This window comes from Schistocerca serialis, chromosome 12 (genome assembly GCF_023864345.2).
Source record: "Schistocerca serialis cubense isolate TAMUIC-IGC-003099 chromosome 12, iqSchSeri2.2, whole genome shotgun sequence".
In the NCBI taxonomy this organism is placed as follows: Eukaryota; Metazoa; Arthropoda; class Insecta; order Orthoptera; family Acrididae; genus Schistocerca; species Schistocerca serialis.
Window position 1 is genome coordinate 86,435,222 of NC_064649.1, and position 21,190 is coordinate 86,456,411.

The 21,190-nt window shown below is 45.1% G+C and overlaps 1 protein-coding gene across 2 annotated transcripts in view; it reads left to right on the forward strand.

Annotated features, from left to right (window-relative positions):
* Positions 1-21,190, forward strand: part of LOC126428102 (disintegrin and metalloproteinase domain-containing protein 10) — a 561,823-nt gene that overhangs the window by 501,635 nt on the left and 38,998 nt on the right. For both annotated transcript variants that reach the window (XM_050090004.1, XM_050090003.1), the window contains exons 4-7: positions 5,848-6,152; positions 15,980-16,126; positions 16,345-16,540; positions 18,346-18,530. In XM_050090004.1, coding sequence (XP_049945961.1) covers positions 5,848-6,152; positions 15,980-16,126; positions 16,345-16,540; positions 18,346-18,530 — 833 coding nt within the window. The remainder of the gene's footprint in view (positions 1-5,847; positions 6,153-15,979; positions 16,127-16,344; positions 16,541-18,345; positions 18,531-21,190) is intronic.

Below are 21,190 nucleotides of genomic sequence, written 5' to 3' on the forward strand. Positions count from 1 at the left end.
TGTGGCCTTCATCATGGTAGTGAAATCCATTATGGTATCCTGTATGTATTGAACAAGCATATTTTAGCTCTCGTATGCAGTCGTTGAGGGACATGAAGGCAAGGTATTCACAGGTATTTAAACCATTTTTAACTACTCACTAACCAGTGGGATATTACAACCTTCCAAGTCTTCTCTTTATAATCTCTTCATAAGTCCCAACAAAATTATTAAGATTACTGAGAACATATGATGTAAAGAGAAAATTTTATCTTTACATTTTCTGAGGTCTTACAAGACAGCTGTTTTTTTTTTTTTTTTCTACTGAGAAAAATGAAATTTTCTTATGAAAGTGATCACTGAGCTGAAAATGTTTATAACTAATTGGGAATCCTGGCAGTGACCAGATATTTATTTGTGATTCTGCCCGTCTTTGTACTCACAGAATTTAGTTTTGATTTATAAAGCTTTTTTGTATACAACATTTGAAGTAGTAGAATAGGTTAAATGAATGAAGAGCTTGTTTGATTCACAGCTACACAGAGTGGGTCATGTGAAAAGCAAACTGACACTAAGATCCACACCCGCATCATGCAGGGTTTCACCTAATGTGTTGCTTATCGTCGGTGGATAACATGAGCTCACTGTGAATTGTACATGTTTTGAATGAAATGAAAAACTGTTAGGAATAAGTGGGATTCAGGGTATCACCACTCTCTCACCTGTGCCACTTTTTGTCAGAATTTCTCCTTCTATGATGTTACGCTAGAGAGAAGTAACTAAAGCGTCTGTGAGTTAAGGGTTCTGAGAAGCGAGATAATGCACGACGTTCTCGGTTAGAATTGCATCGTACCTCATGTGGTGTCACCGCCAGACACCACACTTGCTAGGTGGTAGCCTTTAAATCGGCTGCGGTCCGGTAGTATACGTCGGACTCGCGTGTCGCCACTGTCAGTGATCGCAGACCGAGCGCCACCACACGGCAGGTCTAGAGAGACTTACTGGCACTCGCCCCAGTTGTACAGCCGACTTTGCTAGCGATGCTACACTGACGAAGACTCTCTCATTTGTCGAGAAGATAGTTAGCATAGCCTTCAGCTAAGTCAATTGCTACGACCTAGCAAGGCGCCGTATTCAATTGATATTTATTATATGAAGCATGTATCATCAATAGCGATGTTCTACAATTATGGATTAAAGTTAAGTATTCCAGAAGCTACGTACTTTTCTTTATAGCATTCATTACGTATCCTGTTTCAGACCTCACACCAGCCTGCGTGAGTTTAAGCGCGTGCCTTTCGGCTTCCTCTCATTGTGTCTAGGCTGTCTTGTCTAGACACAACACCTCACTTTTGGAAGCAGTTTCCAAAGAGCGAGTTTAAGCCTGATGTTCCCGAGGAGCAGCAAGTCTCGTCTCTCCATCTTCATTGGACTCTTGAGATTTCAAAGTCCTCAGTCTTTAGCCATTCTGGTGTATTCAGGAAGACTTGATCATTTTCAGGCATTCTTAAATGTAAAGAAAATAAAATCTAAATCTAATGTGTAGGCACACAAACCACAAAGCAAACTTATTAAATTTGTTTTCCTTAGCATGGAATATAAGTAAAACATAACAAAAACTGCAATATTGTTAAGTATCTGGTACACAAAGTGAAATCTGTGAATCTGATCATAGCCAAGTAAATTTGCTGTTAGTTTGTTAAGATAAGATTTTGCCACTTCATTCTGTCCTTGATGTCACCTTCTGGAAATACAACTGTCACTGCATTAAAAAAAAAGCTAATAGTTCCATGTATTGGCTCTTTAATGTACCACAAAACTTAAGTGCTGTCTATTGGTTCTGTGGTGTACTACATTGTGATAATTAAACATCCAAAATACTAAGCTGATTGAATGAGTTTAGATAAAATTTAAAAACCTTTATTTTTTTCCCTTATTTTCATGAAATGAAGCTTGTACATCACCCCAAGCTACACTTATGTTGCCTATGAATAACCCTTGAAAATTTGTCTTGTAGTTTTGGAGATGAGCATGTTCAAATGGACAGGGATATAGACATGATGGTTTTAAAGTTTTAAGTATAAATATGGATGGAAAAATAATTCTACAATTTTTATATTGTTGTTCTGTCAATCCCAAGTTGCTCATAAAATTATAATTGTATTGCTATGGATTTTTGGGTGATAGCAATAATTAGTCAGAATCTTGAAATGCTCCATTTCGATATAAGTTATGAAATAAGTAATCGGATACTTATGCCCACCAGTTTAAAGTAACAACACACTTGGAACAACCGAAATGCCATGTTTACTGCTACCTCTGCCGAAAGACCTTATGTTACATGCACTAGGTATCCCAGAGATTTTGACTATCAGTATATTCTGACCAACAACATATTCAGGATGTCATAATACTTTAAAATTTGATAAATGATCACAGAAGTTAGCCTTTACAATAATTATTCCTTTGTTAGATAGTAATAACTATCCAAATGAACTTGTTGTAAGACTATCTATAAAAAAATCAACCATGTATAATACAAAACTCAACTGATCACGTTTTATATATCCTGAATATGGTCCGGTAATGACCAAAATGGTTTGCTGAGAAATAAATACAAAACAAGTGCAGCTATTGTACTTACAGTGAAGTCCATCAAGTATCTTACAGCTGTTGGGGACCAGTTACACAAAATACTAATCTGATATAATTTCGTCAATGTTGTGAAAAATTATGTTCAAATATTAAACAGTAATTTATTCCCTTTCTAGAAGCAGGATTTCATTTATCTATTTAATTATTTATCATATAGCTTCTTGCTACATTGAAAACAAAAATGTGTAAAGTATAGAGAATAGTATACACAATTTAAAAACTTATAAGCGAACATCTAGAGGATTTACGTGATCTAGGGGCTTTGGAGTTGCCAGCAGGAAGTCTTCTGGTCCATCATTGTAGGGCAGCCTTCAGTTAGCATCTGTAGCTTTAAGGCGACATGTACACCTTATGTAAGGCTAAATGAAGTAACATATACTGATAGTCAGACAGTCTTGTGATCTCCTGAGCCCAAGATGCATTCTATGTATCTTCAAAGGCAGCACAGGAAGGTATGACATTCTGTTAGCTTTCAGGAGCAGAGGGTGGCTTCTTCCAGAGGGAGGGAAGTGTTATAGTAAAAGACGGTGGCATGGCAGAAGGACATGGGCAAAATCCCACAGGAGCCTGGGGCTGGAGGAACTTCTCGTATAGTGTGAGAGAAATATTGATTGTTGATGCTAGATGAAATTTGAAAGCTGTGCTACCTTACAAGTAGGAGAGGAGTCATGTACTAGTCAACTTGGAGGTCAGTGTAACTATGTCATTAATGACCTAAAAAAGGACAATTTTAGGTCAGAAAAAAAGTAGAAAGGGACAAAAGAATAAATCAAATTAAATTAAAAAGGGTGATGAAACAAGACAATAAAACAAGAATAAGACCAGACAAAATAGTGTAAATTGAGGCTAAGCAATCCTGCACAGTTTACTATTTCTCACCATCCACATAGCCTCTATTTAGAGCAGTTTTCTGGTCATGCACTAAAAGGAGAATATGCCATCAAACAGATAACTGATGGTGCAGAGAGGGGGGGAGGGGGGGGGGGGGGTTAGTCCAGTAAGGAAACAAAAGATATTGTGCTGTCTCCCTGCACAGATAAGTATTACGCTTCTGGCTTCTGTCTTCTATCCTAGATCAGATGATTTCCTTGATGTCTTACCTCAGTGTTGTCTTGGTGCTATTCAAAACAAGTTGTTGTTTTACATTCTGTGATGCCTGAAATTATAATTGTGTGGTACAAAGTCCCCCTCTAAAACTGTGATGTCAAATTTTTGAATGCATCAAAGTTGAAATTGCAGAAATTTACCACAACTGAAGTAGTATGAAATGGTCAACAGTGGATGAATACCAGAATCATTGTTTATTTGGACCATGTTGTGTGCACTGTTTTTAAACTTCCTGACAGATTAAAACTGTGTGCTGAACTGGTACTCAAAATCAGAAGCTTTGCCTTTCATCCAAAATTCTCTTACTGACTGAGCTGCCCAGGCAGCAAGCACTCCTGGAAGGAAGGGTACTGCAGAAAAATGACTTAGCCGGATCATAAGGTTTTGTACCCTTGGAAATTTGGCCCATTTTATATCACTGGTGGCAGCAGATGTGATCACTGACACAAGTAACGTAACATCTAAACTTGTGCTAGTCACATGCAGATTCAAATACTAGTGTGACAGTTGTTTCCATAGTATAAAATGGAATACAGCTCTCCAAGGACACTATTACTTACAATTTACACCTGTGCCATGACACAGCATTGAATATTTATGCTGGACAGTGACATAATGCCAAAGTTATATCAGCAGAATAAGAGCTTGTACAGCTATAAATCGAAAATGAGGATCTTTAAAATTTATGCACTACTGGCCATTAAAATTGCTACACCATGAAGATGACGTGCTACAGACGCGAAATTTAACCAACAGGAAGAAAATGATTAGCTTTTCAGAGCATTCACACAAGGTTGGCGACACCTACAACGTGCTGACATGAGGAAAGTTTCCAACTGATTTCACATACACAAACAGCAGTTGACCGACATTGCCTGATGAAAAATTGTTGTGATGCCTCGTGTAAGGAGGAGAAATGCGTACCATCACGTTTCCAACTTTGATAAAGGTCGGATTGTAGCCTATTGTGATTGCGGTTTATCGTATCACGACATTGCTGCTCGCGTTGGTCGAGATCCGATTACTGTTAGCAGAATATGGAATCAGTAGGAGGGTAATACGGAACACCGTGCTGGATCCCAACGGCCTTGTATCACTAGCAGTCGAGATGACAGGCACCTTATCCGCATGCCTGTAACGGATCGTGCAGCCACATCTCGATCCCTGAGTCAACAGATGAGGACATTTGCAAGACGACAACTATCTGCACAACAAACGTTTGCAACAGCATGGACAATCAGCTCGGAGACCGTGGCAGCAGTTACCCTTGACACTGCATCACAGACAGGAATGCCTGCGATGGTGTACTCGACGATGAACATTGGTGCACGAATGGCAAAACGTCATTTTTTCAGATGAATCCAGGTTCTGTTTACAGCATTATGATGGTCGCATCTGTGTTTGGCGACATCAGGGTGAACGCACATTGGAAGCGTGTATTCGTCATCGCCATACTGGCATATCACCCGGCATGATGGTATGGGTTGCCACTGGTTACATGTCTCGGTCACCTCTTGTTCGCATTGACGGCACTTTGAACAGTGGTCATTACATTTCAGATGTGTTATGACCCGTGACTCTAACCTTCATTCGATCCCTGCGAAACCCTACATTCTAGCAGGATAATGCATGACTGCATGTTGCACGTCCTGTACAGGCCTTTCTGCCCTGGCCAGCACATTCTCCAGATCTCTCACCAATTGAAAACGTCTGGTCAATGGTGGCCGAGCAACTGGCTCGTCACAATACGCCAGTCACTACTCTTGATGAACTGTGGTATCGTGTTGAAGCTGCATGGCCAGCTGTACCTGTACACGCCATCCAAGCTGTGTTTGACTCAATGCCCAGGTGTATCAAGGCCGTTATTACGGCCAGAGTTGGTTGTTCTGGATACTGATTTCTCAGGATCTATGCACCCAAATTGCATGAAAATGTAATCACATGTCAATTCTAGTATAATATATTTGTCCAATGAATACCCGTTTATCATCTGCATTTCTTGTTGGTGCAGCAATTTTAATGGCCAGTAGTGTAGTTTACTCTTGTATAACTTATCTGAATTTTCTGATTTATGTTTCTCACAAGCTGAGGTATACTGTGTTGTAGGTCACGTCGGAGGCTGCGGCATCACGGACGATGTGGTCCAGTGGATGGACCGTGTCCAGAACTCGGCGGACGAAGAGGAGCCTGAGCCGCCACCCCCTCCACCCCCGCCACTGAGGGGGCAGACGCGGAGCAGCTGGGAAGAGCAAGGAGCGGATGCATACCAGAAGTACAGCCGCGAGGCCAACGAGGGCAGCGGAGGTGGTGGCAGAACCAAGAGGGCGACCCGGCCCAAGGAGGACAACCGCAACACGTGCTCGCTCTTCATACAGACTGACCCCCTCATCTGGAGGCACATCTCTGAGACGGTGAGTGCTGACTGATTCCTCCTCCTGCTGGTGGCATTCTCTAGTCCTCTGATGCTAGCACTGGGAAGAGCTGCTCCCCAAGTGTGGGGGGGAGGGCATTCAATAAGTAATGCAATACATTTTTTCCTTGGCTAATTTCCATTGAAAAATTGCGAATTTGTTGTGAGACATTGTGGAATATTCCTGCATTATCTGATATAGCTCAATGAAGTTACAATGGGGTGTGATGCTATACTTAGCCTTCAAAATAGTGTCTGTAAGGGAGGTGTGTAACAGGCAGAGATCTGTTGCTGAATTTCTTTTGGCAGAAAACTAGAACATTGCAGATATTTACAGCTGCTTGCAGATTGCCTACAGAGACCTTGCAGTCCATAAAAGCACGGTGAATTGTTCGGCAGTGTGTCTGTCATTGTCACAACAAGGTGTCCCCCTGCGGGTCCGGGGTAAGAATAGGCCCGAGGTATTCCTGCCTGTCGTAAGAGGCGACTAAAAGGAGTTTTAACCATTTCGGCCTTCCATGTGATGGTCCCCCTTGGGATTTGACCTCCATTTTTCAAAATTCTACAGAAGTACGAGCCTTTTGGGGAAGGACACCTTACGTGGTGTACCTACCACTGGTCCTAAGTGCACTAAGACCTTGGCACTCAGCATTGTACCGGCGTTGTAACCATACCCACTATTCCTCAAATTGGGCCTAAACGTCTGATGGGTTGTACAAGTTACGCCCATAGTGTGTCCCCATCTGCACCAGCGATCATGATGGACTTTCCATGGCACCAGAAATCCAGCACGGTAGCCAGCCCGTTGTGGTGGGGTCGTCATGTACCCTCTAGGTTGTAGCCCCCTGACAACACAGGGATCGTACTGCCGATACCTGAGCTGCACCCTCCCCACGTTGGCCAAGGAGTAGATGCCCGTCTCCTTGTGGCATCAGGACTCCCGGCAACGGTCATCCTGCCAGGTGGCCCTTGCTGCGGCTGGGTGGCGCCCGTGGGGAGAGCCACTGGTCGGAGTGGGTGGTATCGGGGCGGACGTTTCGCAGATGAAACGTCAACACGTATCAGGTCGCTCTGCGGCCGAGTCTTTCAAAAGAAAAGGTACCGTTTCTAGTTCTGGTTCTCCTGCCCTTTCCCCCTTGGCCACTCCCTGGGAGGAGGGACAGGCCCGCTGGCTTGGGGCGAAGTACTTCCCCCGCTATTTGGTCTGTTCTCGAACAGATGGGGGGACGTTCGCCACCTCCAAGCCCATGTTCTTTGTTCAGCACATTGAGGACATCTTCGGGGAAATCGAGGCTCTCAGCAAGATGCGTTCAGGGTCCGTTCTTATCAAGACCACCTCCGCCACACAGTCGGCGGCGCTCCAGGTGTGCGACCGCCTAGGGGACATCCCAGTGTCAATTGTCCCGCATCTGGCACTAAATAGGACGCAGGGGGTTATTTTTCATCGTGACCTCCTGCTACAATCTGATGAGGAGCTCAGGGCCAACCTGGAGCGCCGCGGCGTGCATTTCGTCCAGCGAGTCCAGCGCGGCCCCAAAGACCGTCGCATCGACACCGGGGCCTTTATCCTCGCCTTCGAGGGGGATGTTCTCCCGGAGAAGGTAAAGGTGATGTGCTACCGGTGCGACGTGCAACCTTACGTCCCGCCTCCTATGCACTGTTTTCGGTGTTTGTGCTTTGGGCACATGTCGTCACCGTGTGAGGCTGAGCCCCTTTGTGGCGATTGTGGACGTCCTCTTCGTGAGGAACATACATGCACCCCACCATCTCGGTGCATTAATTGTCCTGGCATCCACTCGCCTAGATCCTCAGACTGCCCCGCATATCAGAAGGAGAAGAAGATACAAGAACTCAAAACTTTGGATCGGCTCTCTTATTCTGAGGCCAGGAAGAAGTATGACCGCCTCCATCCCGTGCCATTGACCACTTTGTTTGCCTCAGTTGTGTCCACTCCTTCCGCGGTATCCTCACCCCTATCCTGTCCCCCCTCCGCCTCCTCCGCCCGTCAGGGGGCTCTGCCTCCGCCTCCCAAATCCCTCCCTTCCAAATCCTCCTCCCCCATGGCCCCCGCCCCCTCTGTCTCAGGGGCCACCCTTCCTCCTCCTCCTCCTCTCCCCCCGCCACCTGAGAAGCGATCCTCTTCTCAGGCGTCCATCGGGGAAACATTCCGGACCCCAGCTTCCGAGGTCCGGCGTTCCAAAACGGACCCCATGCGTGAGGACCTTCTTCGGGTCCAGTCCACCATCCCTGTGCCTCCTCGGCCTTCCAAGAAGGCCTCCAAGAAGACGTCTCTATCCCCCTCTCCACCCCGGCGCATTTCGTCTGACGCTCCATCCGTGAGTCGCTGCTCCCGGCCGTCCTCAGTTTCGCTGGGACGCTCTGCTGCCAGGCGCTCAGCTGTCCTCTCGTCGGCAAATGATGCTGCCCCTCCTACACAACCAGGGACAGCGGCCACAGCTGGCGACGACTCGGTGGAACCGGATCCGCCTCCCGCCGGTTGTAGCGTTGTTCCCTCGCAACCTGGCCCTCTGCGGCCGTCGAGGTGACCAGCTCTTCCCCCGTCTCGTTCCCCCAACTTTTTGACTAGCGATGGCCTTGTTACATTGGAACATAAGAGGTATTCAATCTAATTGGAAGGAATTACAACTGCTCCTCCGCCTGCACTCTCCGCTCGTCCTTGGTCTCCAGGAAACCAAGTTGCGCCCGACTGACCGTATTGCCTTTACCCACTAACCTCGGAGCGGTATGACCTCACCCCTGTGGACGGTGTCCCAGCTCATGGTGGGGTCATGTTGCTCGTTCGGGACGATGTCTATTACCACCCCATCCCATTGACCACCCCACTCCAAGCAATAGCTGTCCGTATTACTCTTTCTGCTTTTACTTTTTCAGTTTGTACCATCTACACTCCACTGTCATCTGCTGTTAGTCGGGCTAACATGATGGACCTGATCGTTCAGCTTCCCCCGCCGTTTTTATTGTTTGGCGACTTCAATGCCCATCATCCTCTTTGGGGCTCTCCTGCATCCTGTCAAAGAGGCTCACTCTTGGCGGATGTCTTCAACCATCTCCATCTTGTCTGCCTCAATACCGGCGCCCCGACTTTCCTCTCGGACTCTACTCATACCTACTCCCACTTGGACCTCTCGATCTGTTCTACCACTCTTGCCCGTCGGTTCGAGTGGTATGTCCTTTCTGACACCTATTCGAGCAACCACTTCCCCGGTGTCGCTCGTCTCCTGCACCACACCCCATCCCGACGTCCTTCGCGCTGGAACATACCGAAAGCTGACTGGCGACTTTACTCCTCCCTGGCGACCTTTCCGGACCACGATTTTCTCAGTTGTGACAGTCAGGTCGAATACCTCATGGCTGTTATCATCAATGCTGCCGAACGTTCCATTCCTCGTACTACTTCTTCTTCACATCGCGTTTCCGTCCCCTGGTGGAACGAGGCTTGTAGGGACGCTATCCGTGCTCGACAACGTGCTTTACGCACCTTTCGCCGCCATCCTACGTTGGCGAATTGTATTGAATACAAACGACTCTGAGCGCAATGCCGTAGAGTCATCAAAGACAGCAAAAAAGCTTGTTGGCCCTCTTTCACCAGCTCCTTTAACAGTTTTACTCCCTCTTCTGTCGTTTGGGGTGGCCTGTGCCGGCTGTTGGGCATTAAGGCCCACTCCTCAGTACCTGGCCTGACGTCAGGTAATGAGGTCCTTGTTGATCCTGTGGCTGTCTCCAACGCCTTTGGCCGCTTTTTCACGGAGGTTTCAAGCTCCGCTCATTACCACCCTGCCTTCCTTCCCAGGAAAGAGGCAGAAGAGGCTCGGCGACCTTCCTTCCACTCGCTGAATCTGGAAACTTATAATGCCCCCTTTACTGTGCGGGAACTCGAACGTGCGCTTGCACTGTCCCGGTCCTCTGCTCTGGGGCCAGATGCCATTCACGTTCAGATGCTGGCACACCTTTCTCCGGCGGGCAAAAGCTTCCTTCTTCGTACCTACAATCGCGTCTGGACCGAAGGTCAGGTCGCCATGCGTTGGCGTGATGCCGTCGTTGTTCCTACACCCAAACCCAGGAAGGATAGTCACCTTCCTTCTAGTTTCCACCCCATTTCTCTTACAAGCTGTGTCTGTAAGGTGATGGAGCACATGGTTAATGCTCAGTTAGTCTGGATTCTTGAATCTCGGCGGCTACTTACTAATGTCCAATGCGGCTTTCATCGCCGCCGCTCCGCTGTTGACCACCTTGTGACCTTGTCGACATTCATCATGAACAATTTTTTGCGAAGGCGCCAAATGGTAGCCGTGTTCTTCGACTTGGAGAAGGCTTATGATACCTGTTGGAGAGGAGGTATCCTCCGCACTATGCACAGGTGGGGCCTACGCGGTGCCTGCCCCTTTTTATTGATTCCTTTTTAACGGATCGAAAGTTTAGGGTACGTGTGGGTTCCGTATTGTCCGACGTCTTCCTCCAGGAGAACGGAGTGCCTCAGGGCTCCGTCTTGAGCGTAGCCCTTTTTGCCATCGTAATCAATCCAATTATGGATTGCATTCCACCTAATGTCTCAGGCACTCTCTTTGTCGATGACTTCGCGATCTACTGCAGTGCCCAGAGAACATGCCTCCTGGAGCGCTGCCTTCAGCGTTGTCTAGACAGCCTCTATTCATGGAGTGTGGCAAATGGCTTCCGGTTCTCTGAAGAGAAGACGGTTTGTATCAACTTTTGGCGGTATAAAGCGTTCCTTCCGCCATCCTTACATTTCGGTCCCATTGTTCTCCCATTCGTGGAAACAACTAAGTTTCTAGGGCTCATGTTGGACAGGAAACTTTGTTGGTCTCCACATGTCTCTTATTTGGCGGCCCGTTGTACACGTTCCCTTAATGTCCTCAGAGTTCTTAGCGATTCATCTTGGGGAGCGGATCGGACTGTGCTGCTTCGCTTGTATCGGTCCATAGTCCGATCGAAGCTGGATTATGGGAGCTTCGTCTACTCGTCCGCTCGGCCATCCCTCTTACGCCGGCTCAACTCCATCCACCATCGGGGGATACGTCTTGCGACCGGAGCCTTCTACACTAGTCCTGTCGAGAGTCTTTATGCTGAAGCTGCCGAATTACCATTGACCTACAGGCGCGACGTACTGCTGTGTCGGTATGCCTGCCGGCTGTTGTCTATGCCCGACCACCCCTCTTACGAGTCCTTCTTCGCCGATTCTCTCGACCGTCAGTACGGGTTGTATGTGTCTGCCCTGCTGCCCCCCGGAGTCCGCTTCCGTCACCTGCTTCGACAATTGGATTTTGCCCTCCCTACCACCTTCAGAGAGTGTGAGAGCCCGACACCACCTTGGCTCCAGGCTCCGGTTCATATTTATCTCGACCTCAGCTCACTCCCGAAGGAGGGTACTCTGGCTGCAGTGTATTGCTCATGGTTTGTCGAACTTCGTGCTCAACTTGCCGGTCACACCTTTATTTACACCGATGGCTCCAAAACTGGTGTCGGCTGTGCCTTTGTCGTCGGGGCCGCCACCTTTAAATACCGGCTCCTCGACCAATGTTCGAGCTTTACGGCCAAGCTTTTTGCTCTCCATCAGGCTGTTCAGTATGCCCGTCGCCACCACCATTCATCGTATGTACTGTGCTCTGACTCACTCAGTGCTCTTCAGAGCGTTGGAGCTCCCTATCCGGTCCATCCCTTGATTCAACGGATACAGCAGTCCCTCCATTCTTTCGCTGATAATGGTTCTCCTGTCAGCTTTCTTTGGGTTCCCGGACATGTAGGAGTGCCTGGGAATGAGGCTGCGGATGCTGCAGCCAAGGCTGCAGTCCTCCTGCCTCGGCCAGCCTCCCATTGTGTCCCATCATCTGACGTTCGTGGGGATGTATGTAAGAGGCTTGTGTCGTTGTGGTGGGATGCTTGGTCATCCCTCCCAGGAAACAAGCTCCGGGCAGTAAAACCGCTCCCAACTGCTTGGACAACCTCCTCCCGACCATCTTGGCGCGAGGAGGTCCTTCTGACCAGGTTGCAGATTGGGCATTGCCGGTTTAGCCACCGCTACCTGCTCTCCGGTGACCCAGCCCCGCAGTGCCCTTGTGGTCAGGCTTTAAAAGTGCGCCATGTTTTATTGTCGTGTCCCCGTTTTAGTCAATTTCGTGTTGTCCTGTCCCTGCCATCTACTTTACCAGATGTTTTAGCTGATGAGGCTCGAGCAGCTGCTCGTATTCTGCGCTTTATAACTTTGACTGGCTTGTCCAAAGACATCTAACCTTTTTACTTATTTTCTCTGCATCTTTGTCAGGTCCTTCTGGTGTCCCCCCCATCCCCTTGAGTTTTACTAGATTCCATGTGCTCTAACAACAGTGACTGGGCGCTAATGACCTCAGTAGTTGAGCGCCCTTAAACCCCCCCCCCCCCAAAAAAAAAAAACAACAAGGTGGGGCAAAGCTCTCCAATGTCCCCTGTGCTACCACACTGTTGTGACTCCTCCAATGTTATTTTGGAACATGTAGACACTCTCATCGACTGACCACAATCGAGGACCATCTGCACAGAACTGCTTGTGCATAAGGAGGCTGGTCGTAACAGTTTTTTGTCAAACAATGTCACGTGTGTCACAGGTGATGAGATGTGACAAACATGTGTTCCACAATGATGCCAAGCCTCCTGAGAGTAGTTCACAGAACTTCATTGGACAGTCCAGATCTCATACCTTCTGACTTTCATCTGTTTGGCCCGGTGAAGGATGCACTCCATAGGAAGCAGTACATGGATGATGGGAAGGTTCTTGTTGCAACAAGACATTGGCTCTGACATCAACCAGTAGACTGGTACCATGCGGGCATACAGGCTGTCACAGTAAGGTGATGTAAGGCCATCACAATGAACGGAAGTGAGATTGAAAAATAGGTTGTTGTAGCTGGAAGAGTGGGGAATAATAAAGTGTATTGGAATCCTGAATAAAACCAATCTACTTTCTGTAAAAAAAAAAGTGTGTTTGCATTAGTTACTGAATGCCTCTCATATGTCACACGTTCGTGCAGCTTGCAAGAAGGGGGCTGAAAATGTAGGAAGTGCAGCTCAGTTCACAGTTTGTCCATTTTTAGGTAACTCTACATACAGTGTCAGACATGTTGTTGCTGCTCTTTTGGCTTTTTCTTATCGTATACTAAAATGTATACTTTCACTGCTGGAAATGTCATGTCCATTATAATTATCCAGGCTGTTATGCCGTGGTCGGTTGATGAATTCTGTGTCAATTCCCAACATTTTGTCCCCGTTTGTGGAGGACATCTTCAAGGGGGTCTGTAGCTCGATGGAAGGTCCAACACACCCACTGGCTCACTACTGAATGCCGCTAAATTCCGTGACCGCGCGCTCCCGCGCCGAGGCGTGACGTTACGTGTTTTGAAAACGTCAGTACAATTTGCTGCTGTCCGCTGCCGTCAATCGCTGTTGGCATCACCCAGTGGTGGACGGGTGGTACACATCTTCAACAGCGGCATCTGTATACCGTTAATTTCGTGCCCTTTCAAGCCCACCAGGAAGATACAGGAATACCTTAAGCCTGCCAAGGATGCTCACGAACCATTGGAAAAAGCTGGAGTGTATAGGATCCCATGCAGCTGTGGAGATGTTTATGTGGGTACCACTAAAAGAACTGTTTCAAAACGTTTGGAAGATCACAAGGGCAATTGTACAAGAGGAGAAACGGAACGATCAGCTTTCCAGCCAGGTAACCACCATATTTGTTTCGAGGAGGTGCAAGTACTAGCGGCCACAAGCGGATATTACAAAAGGCTATACAGGGAGGCAATCGAAATCGCCAAGCACACTAATAATTTCAGTCGAAAGGAGGAGGGCGTGAAATTAAACGGTATATGGATGCCGGTGTCAAAGAAGATGTGTACCACCCGTCCGCCACTGAGTGATGGTAACGGCGATCGACGGCAGCGGACAGCAGCCAATTGCACTGACGTTTTCAAAACACGTGATGTCACGCCTCGGTGCGGGAGTGCGTGGACACGGAATTTAGCGGCAGTCAGTAGCAAGCCAGTGGATGTGTTGGACCTTCCATCGAGCTACAGACCCCCTTGAAGAAGTCCTCCACAGATGGGGATGAAACGTTGGGAATTGACACAGAATTTTTTTATCTTGCATTTTTGGTGACCCTTTAGAGCTACCTGCTTGTAGAGTGCGCTTAAAGGAAATACATTAAAATGGGTCATAGCAAATAAATACATAATTACAGTATCTTTGAAATGAGTACAAAATGTAGCAAATCTAATACACATTTCCAACATATTGTCGGCACAACCAGAACAATCAGAAAAGAATCACATTAGTTTCATCACATGACTACCGCTTTTGCTGGCAACTACACTCAGGGCATCCATGCCTTGGCCTACATTCATTAAGCGTGTTAGCTTCTCAGTACCAAGTCTTCCAAAATTCCATGTTTGGAAAAAAGAAAAAAAAAATTTTTGTGGCTCAGACACTTTTCTTTGTCACTGCCTCAATTGGTAATATACATTCTGAGGCCCCTCTCATTTAATAATGAACCTTGGAGATAGAATAAAACTGTGTACCAGGCAAAGACTCTGCTGTGGAACTTAATATTACATGACCAATGCTCTTCCATATTAATCATCTGAAGAGATCTCAGGTATTGACAGAAGGATTCAATATATAAGCAGAGCACTATTTTGCACATCACTCGTGGCAGCCTAAGGGGAATTCGTCATGTCACCCTTCTGGATATGAAGCAGAATTGCATGCTTGAATGCAGATGAATAGGAAAAACAACCCTGTAATTTGTGACTACAGTATTAGTGGTGTGCTGTCTGACACATGCGCACTAGGCATAACATACAAGGTGCTGAGAAATGGAACGAGTGAATAAAGTTAGTTGTAGGAAAGGCGAATTGGTGACTTTGGTTTATTGGGACAATTCTAGGGAAATGTAGCTCGACTATAAAGCAAACTGTATACAGAACACTAATATGGTCCACAGATCACTTATATGGTACATTCTTCAGTACTGCTTGAGTGTTAGGGGTCCCCACCGGGCCAGGTTAAAGTAAGAAATCAAAACAATTCAGAGCCATTCTGCTAGATTTGCTACCAATAGCTTTCATCAGCACATACGTATTATGAAAGTGCTACTTGATCTCAAATGGGAGTTGAGGGAGTTCAGAGTACTAGCATTTCCAACAGACTAAAGAATGATCCTTTGTCACCAACACACAGCTCACTTAAGTACCTCAAAGTCCACCGCCAGTAGCTGAGTGGTTAGTGCGACAGAATGTCAATCCTAAGGACCCAGGTTTGATTCCCGGCTGAGTCGGAGATTTTCTTCACTCATGGACTGGGTGTTACGTTGTCCTAATCATCATCATTTCATCCCCATCAACACGCAAGTCGCCGAAGTGGCGTCAAATCGAAATACTTGCACCCTGCGAACGGTCTACCTGACGGGAGGCCCTAGTCACACAACAATACCTCAAAGACAGGATAAGAGTGCGTATGGAAGCACGTAGATATTCGTTTTTCCCTCCCACTATTTGTGAGAGGAACAGGAAATGAAATGGCAAGTGTCAGTATGAGCTCCTGTTCGCCCTACACTGTGTGGTGGCTGACGGACTTCGTATGTAGATGTAGTAAACAGTTTATTCTTCTTCAGATTTCTTCACCTGTTGTTGCCTGCAGTATACAAATATGTGACTTCTCCAAAGTATCTCTAGTAATTGAATCTGAGTCTCGTACAGATTTATGAGATATTCAAATTGTTTGGTTGCAGATTTATGAGATATTCAAATTGTTTGGTTGCAGGTAAACGGTGATGCGGAAAAGACGAGGGAGGAGATTTTGTCCCTCATTGCACACCACGTTACGGCTGTCAACTATATTTACAGGGATACCAAGTTTGACGGCAATGTTGAGCACCGGAACATCAAATTTGAAGTTCAGAGGATAAAGGTTTGTAAATTGTCTCTTATGTTTCCTCCTGAAAAGTTTGAATTAGCGTACTGGCAGAAAAAATTTGGAGAAATTTCTCTTAATTTTTGATGGGAGACATTCGGCCAGAATCTGTAGAGTGTCGAACTCGAGTGTATAAGTGGCAGGTGGTCCACCAAAATTGCACGGTGATTAATTTGAGTGGCAGTTCTCCAGAATATAATCTTTTGTGTCAACAGATAGACGATGATGCCCCTTGTCAGCCCGGATGGAGAGGTGACCCGAACCAGTTCTGTATGGAAAACATTGACGTCAGCAACTTCCTGAATCTGCACTCTCTGGGCAACCACGAGGACTTCTGTCTGGCATACGTGTTCACGTATCGTGACTTCACCGGTGGCACCCTGGGGCTTGCGTGGGTTGCCTCTGCATCTGGTAAGCGTCTGCTGATGTTTGTGGAAGTATTGTAACTGTCATCTTGTGCAACTGTGCTTGGACAAAATGAGCATGCCAAGAAACTTTCTCTTTTTGTGTTGTGTTTGTGTGTTTGCCTGTTTGCGTGTTTTGTGTGATATGATGACACACAGTGACCATAAACAGTCAATTACTTGATGCGATTTCGAAATGTCTTAACAATACCGTCAAGTGTGACATTCCTAGTGTATCGTAGTTTGAAGGAGGTTAATGGATTCTCTGCACATTAAATAGGATCATTTATAAAAAAATGCAAATCAATAATGCTCTCTTGTGACACATGGAAGCAGTGTGGAATATGTTTTTTATGAATAATTCTGTTCACTGCCAGTACAAGGTGTGTGAGAAATGTAATGAGACTGATTTTTTTATCTATCGTAGTTTTTATTTTTTTCAAGCGACATGATTGTCCCCTCCAAAGTAGCTCCCTTGCCAGCCATACACCAGTATAGCCATTGTATCCAGTCTAGGTAGCAGCACCGAAAGGCTTTAACAGCTAAAACCTTTAACATGTCAGTCACAATCTTCTGAATGTTCTCTACAGTCCCAGAAAGACATTTTTCAATTTTGGGTAAAGAAAGCAGTCACGAGGAGTCAGATCAGATGAGAAGGAGGGGGCTGTGGAACAACAGGAATGCCTTTTGAGGTCAAAAATTCCGTGATGGAATTGGTCGATTGATATGGGGTGTTATCATGATACAGCATCCACTTGTCTGCAGTTACAGTATGTGGTCTCACTTGTTTTCCTGACCCTTTCAAGGACGTCTTTGTTAAATGCTTGATTGATAGTTTGTTTTGGAGGAACAAATTCTGTATGCTTGATACCACTACTGTCAAAAAAGCAAATCAGCACTGATTTGATCTTTGACTTGCTCATTCTAACTTTTTTCAGTTGTCCGAGGAGATCTCTCAGTGTGCCACGCCTCACTTTGTCGCTCTGTCTCAGGATCGTACTCTAAAATCCAGGATCTGCTACTGAACCATTCACGGTCATTTTCAACCCTCTCAAGAAGAGCAACATGTTTCTTTCATTGTCCTTCTGCTCAGTTGTGATGTTTTTGTCACCATTTTGGCACAAACATCCCACATTTGCAAAACTTTGCTCAAAATTTGCTGTAAGATGAAAGTGTTCAACAGGTCAACCATCGCCCTTTTTGTTTAATGTTGTTCTGATCCCACAAAACGGGCCATATTTTCAATGTTTTCATTGGTATTTGAAGTTGGAGGTCTCCCTGGTTGAGCTTCATCTTCAACTTATTCTCAGCCTTTGAGCAATGATTTGTACCCATGAAAAACTTGTGCTCTTGATGAGGAATGTTTACCAAAAGCCTGTTACAGCTTTTGAAAGGTCAGACTCGTGGATTCCTGAAGTTCAACACAAAACTGGATGGCATAACATTGCTTTAAGTTCTGTTGTTCCATTCTCATAACACACACTTTACTGATGGTGCTCTCAAAAATAATGTGATGGCTATATGGAGCTGAAACTTGGACTGAGCATCTGGAAGGGATGAACGTTGCGCTCTGCACAAATAGAAAAACACACTGTTGCCATATTGCTCGCATGTAATGAGTCTCATTACTTTTGTCACACACATCATATTTCGGCTTTTTAGATTTCGAGATGTATTACATAATTTAAGAGTCAGAAAGCAAATTTATTTCAGTATTGGCAGTGCTCTGCCAGATTTTATTGACAAAATTTGTTTTGCATAGTAATTGTTTCAGTAGTTAGTTCAGAGATTTTTAACATTTTTTGATTACAGGTGCATCTGGTGGAATATGTGAGAAGTTCAAAACGTACACAGAGACGATTGGTGGGCTGTACCACTCGACGAAGCGTAGCCTCAACACTGGCATCATCACGTTTGTCAACTACAACAGCCGTGTCCCGCCAAAGGTTTCACAGCTCACACTCGCTCATGAAATTGGCCACAACTTTGGTTCGCCGGTGAGTGCTTGGAGAGTTCTTTTTTTTAAGGCAGTGTTGTGTATTGGGGAGAGTATTGTTTGTTTGCGGGATGTTCAGTGCCAGTTACTAGAAACTGCTTTTAAGTAAGTTGATACTGTCCACTAACTCAGAGTCGTACAAGTTTGATCATGATTTTTCTAACATTCTTTCGTGCTGTTATAACATGAAGGAAATCTGTGTGACAAATAAATTATCAAAAACACAAGATGGAATAAAGTATTCTACAGAGGCATGATTATCCAAATACAGACCAACTGAAACATCAGTTAACCAAAAGCATTCCATTCAGGAAATTCAAATTTACACGAGCCATGTATTATGAAGAAGATTCGCTGGTGCTGAGGTGGGCAGTTGGGTTGTTCCCCCTTCCTTCCACCTGCCATTGCTGTTGTTCTGTGTCTCTGTCTGAGCTGTGTCTTGTGACGTATTGTGCTGCTGTTGTGACATTTTCTGTGGCAACTAAATGTAAACTTTGTTCTTGGTGTTTCCAATAAACTTAAAATAATAAACTAGTCAAAGGTTGGTGCTGTGGAACACACTGTGCTCAGAACATGGAGTTGGAAATGCAACAGGGTGAGGAACTGAAAAGAATACTGATGCTGTTACAAAATTTGCAGATGTACCTGACAGTGAAGCAGGAAGCTTGCACAGAAAAATGATGGATGTGGCAGAGTACTAGGATTTAGACACCACGGAACGGAATAAACTTCCTCCTTCAGTGCAACCAAGTAGCCAATTTGTATCCGAACTGCCTTGGCTGATTAGAGAATCTTCTGGGTTTGAAGAGTGTGACCAGGAAAATACTCAAGACAGACTCGTGATGTTGATGTTACTGTCTATCAAGTGTTAATGGATGATGTCTTTATTGCAAGTGTCATTGGCAGCCAAAATGCTTGTGATGACAAGAAAGAGACTAACGAGAATGACCATGCTGGAAATAGACAGTCCAGGAGGAAGCTTTCACTACCTCAAGACAGCTATGATGTGGTTAGAACAAGGAGAATAATTTGATGCTGGCCAATTGCTGTCTTTGCAACATGTAGTGGCAGAAATAACCTTAACTTTGAAAAAAAACAAGTCTTTAATTTTTCCCCCTAAACAATAGGCCTAATTTAAAGGCTGTTTTTAACTTTGATTTGTAGGTTATATAGTCAGATCTAGGATGATGATGATGATGAAAATTATGACAGTGAAAAAAGCTGGGATTGAACTTCCAAATTTGTGGAGGGTTATTGAGAAAAGTGTGGAAAACTGATTGTGTAAACTCATATCATGGAAAGACTTGTGCTGCAGACTGAAGTGTGTTTGTAGGAAATACATGATTGTATAAAGTGCATGTGATTTGAATTATGAGCAGTAAGTGTCCAGAGCATTTTCAAAAATGAAATGAGAATTTTGATTTAACCTTCTGATATTGAGTGTTGACTTCATCCCTTGACATGATGATGTTGAAACAAGTGGCATCATACAGGGTGTGGTAGAACCGACTAAGAAGTTTTAAGGGGTAACTACTCAGGTGGTGATGGCGGGGGGAGACAGATGCACATGGTCTCCATTCGTTCTGTCAGTGGCTCCACCTTAGTAGCCAACATGGTTTGAACTGGAGCACATTGGGACTTTGCCTTGCATGCGTATTTTGAAAACAACCAATCTGTGATCATGATGTAAAGACTTTTTAGGCGGCAGTTCAACATTTCGCGAAACAGTGCTGTTTCCCATGTGAACGCAATTTGTCTGTGGGTTCTGCAATTGGAGGAAACTAGTAGCACACTAAGAAGAAATACACATGACCAACTCAGGTCCACCAGTAGACTAGAAAATGTGCCACCACAGGAGCCTGTTTTGCGAGAAATGTTTCCAGCACATCAGGTCTCTTTGAGAGTTGTTGCGGAGTAGCTTGTACAGTTAGCAGACTTGAGTTTCTGTGACTTACTTCCTTGTGGATATCTGAAGGAAAAAAGTGTTTAAATGTTACTCTCATATGCTACCAGAGCTAAGGCAACAGGTTATGGAAGGAGTCAATGCCATATTCTGCGATATGCGAAAGCATGCTGTTCAAAACTTCAGAGATCATCTCCAAAAGTATGTAGCAGCTAATAGCTATCTTTTGAGGATGTTATTTTCAACACTGAATGAATATAAAATGTTATTAACTTCTAATGTCAAAAATAGAATTTTTTTCCTCAATGTACGCTAATTTCTTTTTTATAATGCTGCAAAACTGCTCAGTTGGTTCTGTCACACCCTGTACTTGCACAAACAAAAAGTGAACACACAATACTTTTTTTGTGTTGACATTAGTTTTGGGAATGTTGCTTGTTAGGTTGAAAAGGATGGGTTGCGAACTGATGAAATGATATCAGAGGCTTCAATTAATACAATTTTTAGCAGACGTAGATGGACTATTTTCACATTTTTCTGTTTGCTGCTACAGATTTTGGTGAATTCAAGTGTGCAGCATACAAAATAACTCTGGGGCTTTAGTTATTTGCACCTACTCCTTCAAATTCCTTGTGAAGTAAAACAGTTATGATGATGTTAAATGTAGTGACTATTATCTTGTCATGCACACATATTCTTATTCACTCTCAAATTTCACTTGGTGTTTCATTTTTACCCATACACATTATAAAAATGTA